Consider the following 14,104-nt stretch of genomic DNA (forward strand, 5'->3'; position numbering starts at 1 on the left):
ACAGCAGACGATACATACCTCCGGGTAGCTCCAAGAGGTAGCACCGCATGTCGCACAGCGTGCTTGACTGGGGCGGTATGTTCTTCTACTCCCTGTGCAGTCGGCTGGCACACGGGAGAAATCCTGCTCGCTTGTGAGGCTGAATATAGATGTAAATATACGGTAACGGTTATATCCGTGAAGAAGGCTAGCACGGACAGCGCGTCATCAGTCGCGCCCGACTCACGGTTACTGCCTAAACGCCACTGTGAACGAGGCCGCGGACAATCTGTAGAAGTACCCAACAGAGTTCCACTGCTAGCTCCGAAGATCGGGCATCTCTTGCCATGTCCGAGGGGTGAAATAGAAATGAAGGCGTTTGCGCAGATAAGCAATGGTTTGCGCTATTTGCTGACTCATCATCCGACTCTCCGCCGTTGCCTAATCGGGATAGCGCGCTCGCCTCCACCGAGCGGTACATCCGCCTCGTATTTCCACTTGGGAATACGCAACTCCTCTCCTTACGATCACGAACGAGAGATACTGCGACTGTCGCGAAAATGGTAGATATAGCAACTGAAGGTGACGTTGCGACACCTGCACCGACAAGCCACCTTCTTGAGCTACCTGGAGGTAAACATTGTCTTCTAAAGTTGGAGATGCATTGCTAACGATAGCAAAAGAGTTGCGCAACCGGATTTACAGCTATCTCATCGATGTCTCGAACGAGAGAATTGTACGCAGCGCATCCCGGATCCAAGGCTCCTTGCAATGCGTACTAACGAGCTTTGCAGTTGATGGTACAGGTGGCTCGTATCTCAGATCCGTCTAGTTTCGCACCAATCGCGGATGTACGCTTTGAGCCATACCTGTCGATAAATTCGTGGAAGCCTGGAGCCAAGAAAGGTTCTCGCGAAGTCTACTGGCAAAGCTCTCGACCCCTTGCGCTCGGCGTCACGCAGACCTGTCAGCTTCTCCGCCGCGAATTTCTTCCGATGCATCTGAGAAGTATGCCTTTTTGCGCCAAGACCACTGGTGTAGACTGCTATCGTTGTATCTGCGGTCTCGAAAACACACTCGATGGCTACGGACACAGGGTTATCGTTCGTGAGATCGATTCCGGGTCTCACGATTACCTTGGGGCTCTCGACCCGCTTCATTTCGTTCGCAAGTTCCCCGGTCGACTCCTGGATTTCCGCATTGAAGCTCAGGCTATGAGAGGACTCAACCGATTGGCAAAAGAGCGACCGCAATGGATCTGGGAGTACTCCGTAATTTCGTCAGCCACCCGACTTGTCTTCCGTATGGAGCTCCCTGACAGCAACATCATACTTGATTTCAAGGTTATGGCCTTCGAATCTACGCTAGACCCTGACATTACTGGTTCCATTGCCAGGAGCGATGCGCTGTTGAAGTGGGCGAAGGGGGTGACTCTTTTCGGCGGTGATGGTCATCCCTACTACGTGAACGGTCAGACTGACGTGTCTGCTTAGCCGAAGCATGGGAAGTCTTGGATAAATGTTGAAGTGCTCAAAGTTAAAGAGGATAGCCTTGGAAGGAGAAGTATTGAAAAGCTTGGCGGTGAAGGAGACGACGTCCGATGTGTACAGTCAACCATGACACTGCGATGACGCAGAGCGAAACGACCCACTCACGACTTCCACCTTATCGAAGACCTAGGTACCCTCACAAATGAGAGAAGTCGCAAGTATGATATACTGGATGTAGTCAATATCCTGCACCTGAACTTGAATTCAGGGACATATAAAAGATGCCTAGAGTCTACTTTCACGTTAATGCACCTACTGTTTACGTTTTCATCTTGGTATATGCTCCAGATGTCTTTCAGATCCCTACTATGAAATACTCGAGGACCCGGGCTGCGGATATTCCAAGACCCAAAGGGAAGTATGAGAAAGGTACTGTGAAAGTAAAAGGCTACATTCACCACCTACATCGTATACTAGCCGCCATTCAACGATGTTTCTATAATCAATCTCCAGGTATTTAAGGCTTGACTCCTCTTCCTCGTCGCTCAACCTCATACGAACCACGCCAATCCTCAACCAGAAGCCAAAGTTACAAGATGACTTCACACGTTCCGCAACCTCAATCACGCCTACTCCAGCTTCCGGGAGGTAAGTAGCATCCAGCAAAACCAATTTCAGAATCGCTAATGACATTCTTCACAGAAATCCGTAATCAGATCTACGACTACCTAGTCGTCCGCCAGCGGTACATACACTTCAAACGACCTACAGCAGATGCAAATACTGCGACGCTCCGTGCGTCGAATGACCAAAACACTCTCAGGATAGCTTTGGGTCTAGCCCACACCTGCCGGCAGCTCCGCAAAGAATTCCAACCCCTTCACCTAAAAGACGTCCATGCAATATGGGTGAACATTCCCGATATCAACGAATTCATTGCAGACTTTATACCGGTACCAGCGACCTGCACGAATACGCTGCATATAAGCATACCACGGTCCTACTACACGGTCAACCTCATGGCACTTCTCCGCTTCCAAAACGCAGCTACATCTGCTAAGATTATTCTTCTGGACCCTTATCGGGGCCTCCCTAAAACTTTCGACATTGATCCTGAGGATAACCGCAACGGAGACCCACACTATAGATTCTTTTGCTTTCTCACAGCCGTTCTTGCCCTTGAGAGGACGGCGGCTTGGCGCACGTACTTTCGAGACGCGATTGTCGACATGACGGTGGATCATGCCGAGCAACTGTCTTGGACCATCAAGGTTAAGAACGATGCAAAAGAAGACTGGATGCCTTGGGATGCGGTCACTTCACGAGAGGGCTCGTCCAGGCAACACCTTGCTGCTGCTTCGATGTGGAAGATGAGGATTGGGATGGGTCATATAATTATGCCAAACGTTGTCGTAGCCTCTGATTAGGTCGGCGCGCGCTCTCAAAGCAATCTGCAGCGGGCTGAGGATAGGAGGGATTTCTGAGCCAAAGGCAAGGAAGTTTGAGATGCAGGCGGTTTGTTGAGGCTTGTAGTAGCTACAAGACGAACGTCACATCCACGATGAATCAAGTATCAATGACCTTTCTCTTTCTGGGTGAAGCTTGTGGACGCTACGAACTTTATGGCTTGCTTCTAATAATTAGATCTTATCGAAGAATATACTGTTGCATACTGTAAACAAAGGTGTTTAGGAAATACACCTGCATTGCGATTATATACTGTGTTACTCAGCCGCGTCGTGCCTGCGTTGTAGAACCAGCACATTCAACAAATGATCAATGACCTTTCACGCTTTTATACTCTGTGATAACAATGTCAAGCCTTGTCTTTACACCAAGCCAAGTGCACCACCCCACACCACACAACCCTACATCGCCCCATGAACAATCGCACTTATCGCACTATAGTCAGTCCCCTCAGAGTCATAACCATCATCACTACCACCAAAGCCCCTATTACCTTTCACCGCCCACATCACCTCCTCAAGCATCTCCTTCTCCTTCATCGCTTGGGTCATTCTCGGCTGCTTCTCCCTGCCATTCTTGTAGGCCTTCTCCCAATGATAAGTCGGATGCTGGAACAGCACCTCCAGCTTATTTTTCCGACCCTCCGGTCTTGTAATGGCTCGCAGAACATCGTAGTAGTCTTCTTCTTGTGCAGCGTTGATCGCGCGGCGCAGGTCTAGGGTTTTGAGCTTGGGCGCGCTGACGGAGATGACGGGGTCGTCGGCCATGGGCTTTAGATTGCCTAGCTTTAAGTTGCCTGTGCGGCCGTTGTGGCCGGTTATGCTGAGCGAAGTGATGTTTGGGCATGCTGTGAGGATGGGTGGGATGCACGTCCCTGTGATGAGAAGAGCCGAATCAAGCCGCAGGGTCTTGAGGTTTGGGCACGCGCGTGCTAGACGAACCACTGCATCGTCGGTGATGGGCATATTAGTCTTACCAAGACGCGCGCCCAATCCTATCTTCTCCAACTTGGTACGAAAAGCTTCGTCAGCTGTAGCGATCGCGTCAAGATGCGCGCTGTCACGTGAGTTAGCCCCACCTGTACGGTCCGGGAATTTGTTCACCTACTCCTGCACCACAAAGTCTGGTCCAAACTCGATTTCTTTGATGCCAGCTGTAAATCCCAATTCTTCTGGTTTCCATTCGTCAAGTTTCATGAAAACGCGTTGCACTTTCGTTGGCTTCTTGCCAGTTGAAGTACGTGATCCTCGCGCGTTGAGCCCGGACTTTTGTTCCTGGCGCTTTTTGGCTCGCTCGGCTTTCTGCTCGTCGGTGCGGCCCTTCCATTGTCGCTTCGCTGGCGCTGCAGATTCCATGGCGATTGCGGTATTTCGATGGGTATATGAAGTCCACTATTGATCTATCGTATAGGTGGGAGAGAGGCGTTGGCGCTCAGATTGGGCACCGAGGGACGCTACCTTATGTGAGACGGAAGCTTAGGCCATTGCACTGCGCAATCGAATGAGCAAGGGGTCTACACCCTTGAACGCTGATCGACACCCATGACATCGTTGTTGTATGGATTGCGATCCCCTCGTTTTCAGTTCCGGGCTCTCCGATCGAGATGATGAGGGGAACCATTGCGACTGCCGGAATAGGTCCTAGGCGATAAGCGTCAACTAGACACGCGCCTTCCTACGTAGCTCTACCAACAATCACTTCCCTATAACGCGACGTAGCACACACATCAGCATCGCAAGTTCCAATCTCGTACAAAATGAATCATCATTCGTATCGTGTCACCGCCGAAGCAGCTGCTATATGCTACCTGACTCTCGCGAGCCCTCATCACCAATCTAAAGAAACAAGAACATAGAGCCATACAATTACAGATGCCCACCCATCCATCTTATGCTGAAACCCCAACGCCAAACACCTCAGTGATTAAAATGTAGTAGGAGATCCGTCAGTGGTATAGAACAATTCGACCAAGCCAAAACGCCAGTGTTGTCCGTGTGGAACCCCCTTCCCAAATGTAGATGTATGTTTCTGTTATACTCCAAACTCAAGTGATTCGCCTCTTCAACCCTCCAAAGAGTCCTTTGAGACCGCTGGACTCCTCCTTCTTCTTCCTCCTGTCGCGTCGGTCGGTCTCGCCGCGCCTGGGCCTAGGACGGTCTTCACCATGGTCTCGTGCGCGGGGCCGATCCGATTCCACTCGACGACCACCAGATGGCCGTTCTTTCTCAACAACGGAGATACGGCGTGTCTTGGGGCGTTCTTCCGGTTTGGACATACGCCTGCTTCGACGACGCTCGCGTCTTTCCTCGTCTGAGATGGAGATCTCGCCGACAACCGCAGCTGCGTCCTCGATTACCGGTGATTCGATTGTCTCGATAGGTTCCGGCTCTGGCTCGTATTCGAAAGGCTCTGGTGGCGGCGGCGGGAGATCCTCAGGTGGCGGAGGCGGTGGTGGAAGAGAAACTCCTCCGTCCCGTCCTCCAGACATCTCGTGTTCAGGACGACGCATGAAGCGTCGCTCCTCTTTCCACCTGTAGTAATCGGCCTCTTCCTCAGCAGAAGCGAAGCGACGTTGACTATGTGAAAGACGCCGACTGCGATGCATACGCTCTGGGCGCTCTCGGCTCTGATCCGATGACATGTCTCGGCTCGAAGGTCGTTCAGGCTCCGGTTCTCTTCGCGAAGACTTGACAGGTGTAGCCTCTAGCGTGTTGGCGCGGGCACGAGACGATCGCGACGGTTTCGCAGCCGGTGGCGTCGCTTCGGGCTTTGAACGGCCAAAGATGCCACCGAAGAGACTACCACGCTTCACGTTCGGTGGAGTGTCTCGGGTACTCAAACGCCTGCGTGGCGCACTACGAGGAGGGGTGTCGTCGACTACTGGTGGCAGCGGGGGTGGAGGAGAAGCGCCATCATCGTCTTCCTCTGCTGCTCGGCGAGCAGCATCGCGAGAAACATCAATGAGCTCTTCCTTTGGTTGCAGCAAGGCAGCTGCTTTGGCTGCTTCCCGCTCAGCCCTCCTCTGACGTCGTAGTTTCCTTGCCTCTTCTTCTTCGCGCGCTGCCTGCTCAATCTTCTCCTGTTCCAGCCGCTTCGCTTCCTTCTCGGCTTCGTGTCGTTGCCTCCTCTTCTCATGTCGAATACGTCGGTCCTCTTCTTCCTGGGCGAGCTTCTGTTCTTCTTTGAGCTTCTTGCGCTCCTCCATGGCCCTCATGAGCTCTTCTTCGGCACGCCTGACTGCTCGGCGTCGTTCCCGATGCTCCAGCTTTCTCGCCTCTTCTTCTGCTTTTAGGCGGGCAGCGTCTGCGGCGGCGAGTCGCTCCTTTTCAGCTCTCTCGGCCCGTCGGGCTTCGCGTCGCTTCTGTCTGTCGGCTTCTTCGTCAACCTCCTCGACGGGGCGACGCTTGCTGTATCTCTCCTCACCCCTGGGTTCTCGGTAGTGCGAGCGGTACGGATCCGGGTACGCCTTCTGTATGTCACTACCACTACTGGCTATCTCAACCTCGCGCAATTTGGCCCTTCTGCGCTCGGCCGCTTCGCGCTCTGTCATGCTGTCGCGACGCCTTGTTCTTGGTGCATCAGGAACGGCAGAGGCTGGCATTATTGGTCGCTCCATGATACTAGCGCCACTTTCGCGTCTGCGGCTTGGCCGGTGCTGGCTTTCACGACGGGTGTGCGAATGTCGGCGACGGGCCTTCTCACGACTGGGTGTATCGGCTGACGGTTCGTCCTCAACTGCAAAGTCGCGCTCCCTGTCCGCACGGTCATCAAGGGTATGACCGACTAGTGCAGCAGCGGCGGCACCAGTAATCCCAGCAGCAGCAACAGCAGCTACGGACGGTAGAGGTGAAGGTGCGCTTGGGACTTCATCAACGTCGAGGGACTGGTCTGCTGGTGCATCGTCATCGGCCTGCTCGGGTTCGGGACTCTCTTCATTGGCCACCTCGGCTACGACGTCTTCTACCTCCACTTCGGGGGCTGATACCGACTCCTCCACATCCTGGTCTTCCGGGATTTCATCAGCGGGTGCATCCGCCGCTACTGGAGCGGGTTCTTCGGGTTCCTGCGTTGGTTCTGGGGCAACCTCAGCTGGTACTTCCGGTTCCTCAGGAACGGGTTCAGTCGGCGGCTCGGGCTCTTCAGCATCAGCTGGTGATTCGGGTTCTGGCTGTTCTTCTTCGGGAACTTCGGTTGGTGCCTCTACATGTTCTTCCTCAGGCTCGACATCAGGTGATGACGCCGGCTCTTCTTCGTTCGTTGCTTCCTCCGGGGCTTCGTCTACCGCAGGTTCCTCGACATCATCGCCCTCTACCACTGGCTCAGCGGCTTCAGCGGCTTCTGCTGGAGCTTCTTCAACCTCAGCAGCAGCCTCTTCAGGCGGTGCGTCCTCTTCGGGGGCTGGCTCTGACGCAGGTGGAGCATCTTCGGCACCGTCGTCGTTCGATTCGCTGGCTTCAACCACTGACGGCTCCTCTGCCTCCCCTGTAGCTCCAGACCCATCGTTTGATTGACCATCCTCACTAGGTGGCTCTGGTGACTCTTCAGCAGGTGGTGCTGGCTCCGCCTCTTCCACCTCTTCAACGAGTGAAGGGTCGGCATCAGCTGCAGCAGATCCATCTTCCTGAGCCGCATCGAGACCCTCATCGGCGGCTTCATCTCGCGTCGCCACCGGTTCTTCTGGGTCCGCAACTCCTTCTGCCGGCGGCTCCTCTGGTTCATCCGCAGCTGCATCCGCATCTTGCTCAACAGCTTCCGCTTCTGCTTCCGGCTCCGGTTCCGCTGCGACTGACTCAGGCGTCTCTGGTTCAGCAGGCTCTTCCGCCTCTTGCTCAGCCGTAGATGCATCTCCCACTTCAGATGCCGGGTTCTCGACCCCGTCGGTTGATGGGTCTTCGGTAGGCGGTGCGGCGGTATCTAGGTCCTCCCCATCCACTGTGGTCGGCGCAGCGTCGTCATCGGCCTCAGCAGGGTCCTCCGGCGGTGCAACGGACTCTCCAGCCTCACTCTCGCTGCCAGATTCGCTGACCTGAGAAGCATCGTCACCCTCGTCTTCCTGGGGGACTTCCTCTTCTGGTTGGGGTGCATCCGCCGGCTCAGACACCTCGGTAGCTGCCGTGGGCTCCTCTTCAGGCTCAGCGGAATCTTGTGACGAAACCAGTGAATCGTCGTTCGCAGAATCTTCTTGAGTGATAGCACTGACATCGTTCTCGTCATCTCCTTGCTCCTCCTCGACTGCTTCGAGCGCAGGATCAGACGGATCTTCGACCTCTGATGCTGGAGACTCTGCAGCTGGGACGATCTCAGAGGTTGCGACATTGACTTCAAGTGATAGACCTGGATGCGGCTCTGTGACCGCGGCCGATTCGGCAGGCGACTCCGGACTCTCGGAAGCTTCTGGATCGTCGGGCTCGGCAGCATCGTCCACTGCCATGGAGCTCTCTGGCTCTTCTTGAGAATTCGAGGAGAGCCCGGAAGCGGCATCGTCATCTGAAGCGGCATCGTCGTCAAGGATTGACTGATCGTCCTCCGGCTCTTCAGGCTCAGCAGCAGTGACATCAGCGACATCACTCGGCGGTGCCTCTTCGGCATTCGTTGTTTCATCTTCAGCGGTTGCTGAGTCAGGCGCGTCGTCGGCCTGGGGAACTTCAGAGGCAGCAGGTGCGGCAGACACCTCAGATCCAGACCAGTCATCGTCCTCGGACTCCGACCCAGATTCGCTCCCCGCATCGGATCCCTGCTCTTCTACTGGTCCATCATCTGGCTCCGGTCCTGTGTTGGCTCCGCTGGAAACCTCCGAATGCTGTGGCTCCTCATCGGGCCCAACGTCCTCATGGACCTGCAATAGATCAGTATATTTTTCTGAATGGCCAACGGCATGAGGCAGATGTCGGTTCGGAGTCGATCACAGCTTATACATACCACTTGCGGCACCTTTTTGGCCGGCATGTCTGGTGCAGAGTCGGGCTCGGCTTCAGCTGGCGCAACGTTGGCAGCTACAACATCATGGTCGGTTTTTTCGGAAATATCTTGAAGAACAACTGGATCGCCCGCGGCGTGTTCGGTCTGCTTTTCTTCGGCCGTGGGGTTTTCAATTGGCGTCTCAACGTCAGCCTCTCTCGAGACAGGGTCTGGGCTGACTTCGCTTGTCGCGTCAGCTGGGATGCTTGCGCATGTTTCGTCGGTATTGTCGTCGAGTTTGGGTAAAGGTGCTTCAGTCTCAGCTGCACTGGTCAGCGGGTGCGGTGCATGGCCCCTTTTGGGTGGAGGAAATTATCGCTGCTGTACAAGTAGAAGTGCAATCACGAAAAAAAAGAAGGTGAGATTCAGAGGTGACGGGGATGTCGGGAGCCAAAAGACAAGCGGCAGAGCTAGCGCGGAGCAAAACCACGCATCTTGGAACGTCGACAAATTGCGATGCATCTATCGCAGCCCGAGACTCATGGCGACACACATGCTTCCACGTGACGATAAGCTAGTCACAGCGGTGGCAGAATGTCCGCAGAATGTGCTGGCAGGTGGGCCAAAGGAAAATATGGGGCGTCCAATGGGGCAAGCCAACCGCTGCTCGCTAGCCCGATTCGCCGCTGGCATGGCGCGCTACCATCGAATCGTGCGTAATTGAGCCAGCGAAAAGAAGTGCAGACGGACATAAAGATGTGAAACACAAAAAACATAGGAGATACGTACCTGTGCATGAATCTGGATTCTCCACGTCATCGGGTGTAGCCGAGACTATGGCTTGCTCGCTGTCCTTGGCAGCCTCGCTACTCACCGCTGGCTCCGACTCGTCGACTGGCGATTCGTGTGCACTCGCATCGTCTTGTGCGTCTGTGCTCGCATCGGTGATGGCATTCTCCTCTAGAGCTGCTGGCTGGCTCACCTCCGGGGCGGGTTCTTGAGCTGCAGGTGCATCGCCAGCTGCAAGCTGTGCCTCTTCAGTGCTTTCATCAATACGTGTCTCAGGCGTCTGATCCTCCGCGGAAGCATCAGCTGAGTCGCCAGTCTCTTGTGGCTCGGATGGTTCTGGCGATGTTTCAGAGGTAGAGGCTTCGTTCTGTTCGACGACCTCTGGTACGGCCGCGGACGTATCGTCCGTGGTAGGCGCATCCTCGTTGACATCGACGACGGCAACTTCATCGACGTCATCGGCAACCGGAGCAGAGGTTGCAGTGTCAGACGGCTGAACGATCTGTTCAGTCTCGGGCTTGTCCTGGTCTGGTGACTTCTCATCCTCATGCACAGGCTCCGATGAGTCGTGTGCGACGCTCTCTTGATCAAAGTCTTGATGCTCGGAAGGATTGGTCTCGCTCTCACCGGGTTGTGATGAGGCATCGTCGTCCTTCTCCCAGTCCGAGATGCCCATGTCGGAAACATCATCGTCGTCTTGCTCCCAATCGGAGATATCCTGCATGGTGTCGGCAGTTGGCAGTTCTTCATCGCTCGCCTCAGCCTCCATTGTAGCAACTTCGATGGGTGCCATATCAGCAGTGTCTGGTGCCGATGCAGTAGGCTCCTCTGATGTCACATCAGGTGTGGCTTCCGTCGTTTGCGTGTCTGTCTCTTCTGGTGTCGACGCAGCTTCTGGCTCCTTGGTGCAGGGATTGGTCTCGTCTTGTGGAACTGACGGCTCACTGTCGCATTCACCGGAGGCTGGTCCGATAGTTTCGTCGGTGGGAGCAGGTTCGGGTGCGTCCGTTGCTTCTGAGGCTTCCGCTATCGAGTCAGCTTGGGGCTCATCTGTAATCTTGTCAGCATTGATTACAAATATATTTGCTTGAACGCGGCTCGCTGTGCGACAGTAAGACATGAGTGAACTTACCTGTGGGATCAGCGCTAGCCTCGTTTGGCTCAGCTACATCCATGACCGGCTCAGTAATTTCAGGCGCTTCGGCATCTGCAACTCCGGGCTTATCTTCGCTCTCAGTTGACGGTGAGTCGCTAGATGGGACTGGCGCAGGCTCCGGAACTTCTGCAGCATCAGAAGATTCCGCAGCGGGATCTTGAACAAGAGAGTTATCAGGTGCATCAGCCTCTTCTGCAGCTGCATTGGCCTTTGCTTCAGCTGCAAGTATTGAAGCCACGACAGCGACGTCTGCCGGTGCTGCTGAAGTCCATGCTCGAGCTTCTTCGACTGCGGGACTAGACGTCTCGGTTTCTTGCTTCTCATCCAGTGATGGCTCTTCTTGAGCAACGCTTGCTTCTAACTCTGGTTCAGCGGCATCCTCAGCAACTTCAGTAGGGACAGGCTCGACAGCTGGGGCTTCATCGACCACGGGTGTTTGTTCATCAACTGGTGGTTCTACCGGTGGAGCTGGCTCATCCGCAGTAGAGACATCTTCGACGATAGGCGGTTCCTCGGTAGAAGGCGTTTCGTTGACAACGGGTGTAGTCTCAGTCTGGTTGGGCTCCTCAGCAACAGGTGTATCCTCTGTCTTTGGTGCTTTCTCGGCAGGAGAAGCATCCTCGACAGTCGGTGTGTCTTCACTAACAGGCGTATCTTCGGCGGCTTGGACGTCTTCAGATGGCGCTGTCTCCTCGCTGGCGGGTGCTTCGGGTGTGGCGTCGACTTCAGGGTCTTCTTGGGTGGCGCTAGCCGTCTCTTCGACGGGAGGTGCTCCCCCGGGCGCAGTTGTTTCCTCAGAAGTAGGTGCAGCCTCAGCAACAGCTGCGTCTTCTACGGCTGGAGTATCCTCAGGAGTTGGTGGTTCCTCCGTGGGAGCCGATTCTGTGGCTGTTGTTGTCTCGTCGGCAGCGGGCGTCTCTTCGGCAGCGGGAGTTTCCTCAATGGCGGGCGTCTCCTCAGCGGCGGGCGGCTCCTCAGTAGCGGGAACCTCTGCATCCACAACGGCTGGCTGTTCCTCAGCGGGGGTTACTTCTTCGACAACAGGTGTCTCATCGACGACAGGTGTATCTTCGGCGGCAGGTGTCTCTTCGGTGACAGATGCCTCTTCAACAGCAGGTGCCTCTTCGACAGCAGGCGCTTCTTTGACAGCGGGCGCTTCTTCGACAGCGGGTGCTTCTTCGACAGCAGGTGCTTCTTCGACAGCAGGAGCCTCTTCAGCAGGAGTTACCTCTTCGGCCGGAGTCTCTTCGACGGCCGGAGCCTCTTCGACAGCCGATGTTTCTTCAGCAGCAGGTGTCTCTTCAACAGCGGAAACTGGCTCTTCAACAGCAGGAGAATCCTCTACAGCCGCCGGCGGCTCGTCTGAGCTACCTGCTTCCTCAACTGCAGGTTCCTCTTCAGCTGCTGGCGGGGCTGCTTCCTCTTCCACAACAGCAGGCTCTTCAACGGGAGCTGCTGTTTCTTCGGTGGAAGCGTCTGCCTCAGCTACCTTCGCTTCGTCTGAAGGTGATGCCTCAGGCTCGACCGCATCCGCACTCTCTGCCGTAGCTTGTTCCTGCTCAGATGCCGCTTCGCTGGGTGCCTGTGGTTCATCGGCTGAGGTTTCCGCGGGCGCTTCTGGGGCAGGAGCTTCTGAAGCTGTTTCTGCGGTCGGCTCGACTGGAGGGGGAGGAGTGTCTTCTGCGACTGGATCGGCTGGAGTAGTCTCCTCTGCTGTGGTATCAGTAGCTGGAGCTTCTTCGACAGGAGCAGGATTGTCGGATTGTGGTGGCTCAGCAGATTCCGCAGACGCATCTACCGGTGATGGCTCGGCTTCAGCTGCTGGCTCGGGAGCGGCGGGAGCTGGCTCCTCGATCGGAGGACTGTCCACGACTGCCTCGTCTTGTTCCTCCACTACATCCTCGCTGACAGCGGCCTCGTCTACCGCAGGTGGATCATCGGTCGGTGGCGGCGGGGGCGGTACGGTCTCGCTTACGATCGATCCTGAAGCATCTTCGGTAGGTTCCTCGATGATGACGCTTTCGGAGACGTCTGAAGAGGGGGCATCTCCATCGGTGATTACTGTCAACCTGTCGTCACCGCTGCCATCGTTGCTAGACTTCTTCCCTCTTGACTTGCTGGTCATCACCTTCTCACTGGCCAATGCCGAGAGCAATGAACCCCGTCGCTCCTTCTTGATAATGCCGATCGGAACGAAGACCTTCTTCTTCTCCTCTTTCGGTGGCGAAGGAGGTGGAACGGATGTCGATGGCTTTCTGGGGCGGATGAACGCGGTGGGCTTGCCTTTACCATTCCCCCACTGTTTCTTCTTTTTGCCTATGCTTGCGGCGTCTGGGTCTTTGGTGTCAGAGGCAAAATGAACAAACTTCTCGGTTGGGGATTTCGGAGGCTCTGGAGCGGCCTGCTCGGACTCACCACTTTTCTCACTCTCCACGACTACTGGCTCCGGTGTTGCATCCGCCGGTGGTGCTGGTGGGGCAGGGGGTGTAGGGGGTGTAGGGGGTGTAGGGGGTGCAGGCTCACTGGGAGGTACTGGCAGAACTTCTGGTGCTGGCGGTGCTGGAGGTGCTGCTGCTTCGGGTTCAGCAGGCGGTGCATCTACCGGTGCTGGGGGTGGTGGTGGAGGCGGCAGTGCGTCAACATTCGTGACATCGCTTGGTCCTGGAGGCTCGTCTTTGACATCCTCCGTCACAACTTCAGCTGCCACAACGTCGTCCCCACTACTTGATGGTGCCTCTGCTGGTTGGGTTGATGGATCTTCTGGTATCGGTTCTGCTGGGGTTGTTGCCGCAGGTGCTTCTACTTCTGCTGATGGCTCTTCTGCTGGAGGTGCTTCTGATGTAGCCGGCGGTGCGGCCTCTTCAGGTGTGACCTCTGCTGCTGGCGTTTCCTCCGGAGCAGCTGGAGCAGCCGGAGCATTTTCTGGATCTACAATGGTCAATTGGACATGTTACGCATGATACATTCCAAGCATACCTGCTTGTTCGGCGTTGCTGCTCTTCTCATCAACTACCTGCGTATATGAGAATACTGGTGTAGGTGGGACTACTCGACGATAGACGGGTTGTTGGGGCTTCGGTGTAGTCGCCGTAGCATAGAAGTTCTTCCCGGTGTTGGTGCCGCCGCTCGCATACGGGTTCGCCCATTGCGATATCGAAACATTCTCGAATTGGCGCATAGTGTATCAAACAAAGTCAGGCGCGGTGTTTCGAGGTCCAGAAATTCGATAAGTTGTGCTACGTGCTATAGATGTTTTCTCTGTTCCATTGCTGGTGATAACAAACGGTAGGTATGCAGAGGCGACATTAGACGTGGGGTGCGAGCA

The 14,104-nt window shown here is 55.3% G+C and overlaps 2 protein-coding genes across 2 annotated transcripts; both read right to left on the reverse strand.

Moving 5' to 3' along the window:
* Positions 1 to 3,363: 3,363 nt before the first annotated feature.
* Positions 3,364 to 4,291, reverse strand: J4E92_003146 (uncharacterized protein; the record flags this gene model as incomplete). The annotated part of the gene is made up of 3 exons (XM_051494545.1): positions 3,364 to 3,371; positions 3,430 to 3,992; positions 4,044 to 4,291. 3 exons carry the CDS (start codon positions 4,289 to 4,291, stop codon positions 3,364 to 3,366), a joined length of 819 nt encoding a protein of 272 aa, XP_051354838.1.
* A 689-nt stretch (positions 4,292 to 4,980) lies between these two features.
* On the reverse strand, positions 4,981 to 13,957 carry J4E92_003147 (uncharacterized protein; the record flags this gene model as incomplete). The annotated part of the gene is made up of 5 exons (XM_051494546.1): positions 4,981 to 8,772; positions 8,856 to 9,157; positions 9,624 to 10,673; positions 10,756 to 13,707; positions 13,756 to 13,957. 5 exons carry the CDS (start codon positions 13,955 to 13,957, stop codon positions 4,981 to 4,983), a joined length of 8,298 nt encoding a protein of 2,765 aa, XP_051354839.1.
* Between the last annotated feature and the right edge of the window lie 147 nt (positions 13,958 to 14,104).

Source organism: Alternaria infectoria, assembly GCF_024043175.1.
Source record: "Alternaria infectoria strain BMP 0036 chromosome Unknown scaffold_4, whole genome shotgun sequence".
Classification (NCBI taxonomy): Eukaryota; Fungi; Ascomycota; class Dothideomycetes; order Pleosporales; family Pleosporaceae; genus Alternaria; species Alternaria infectoria.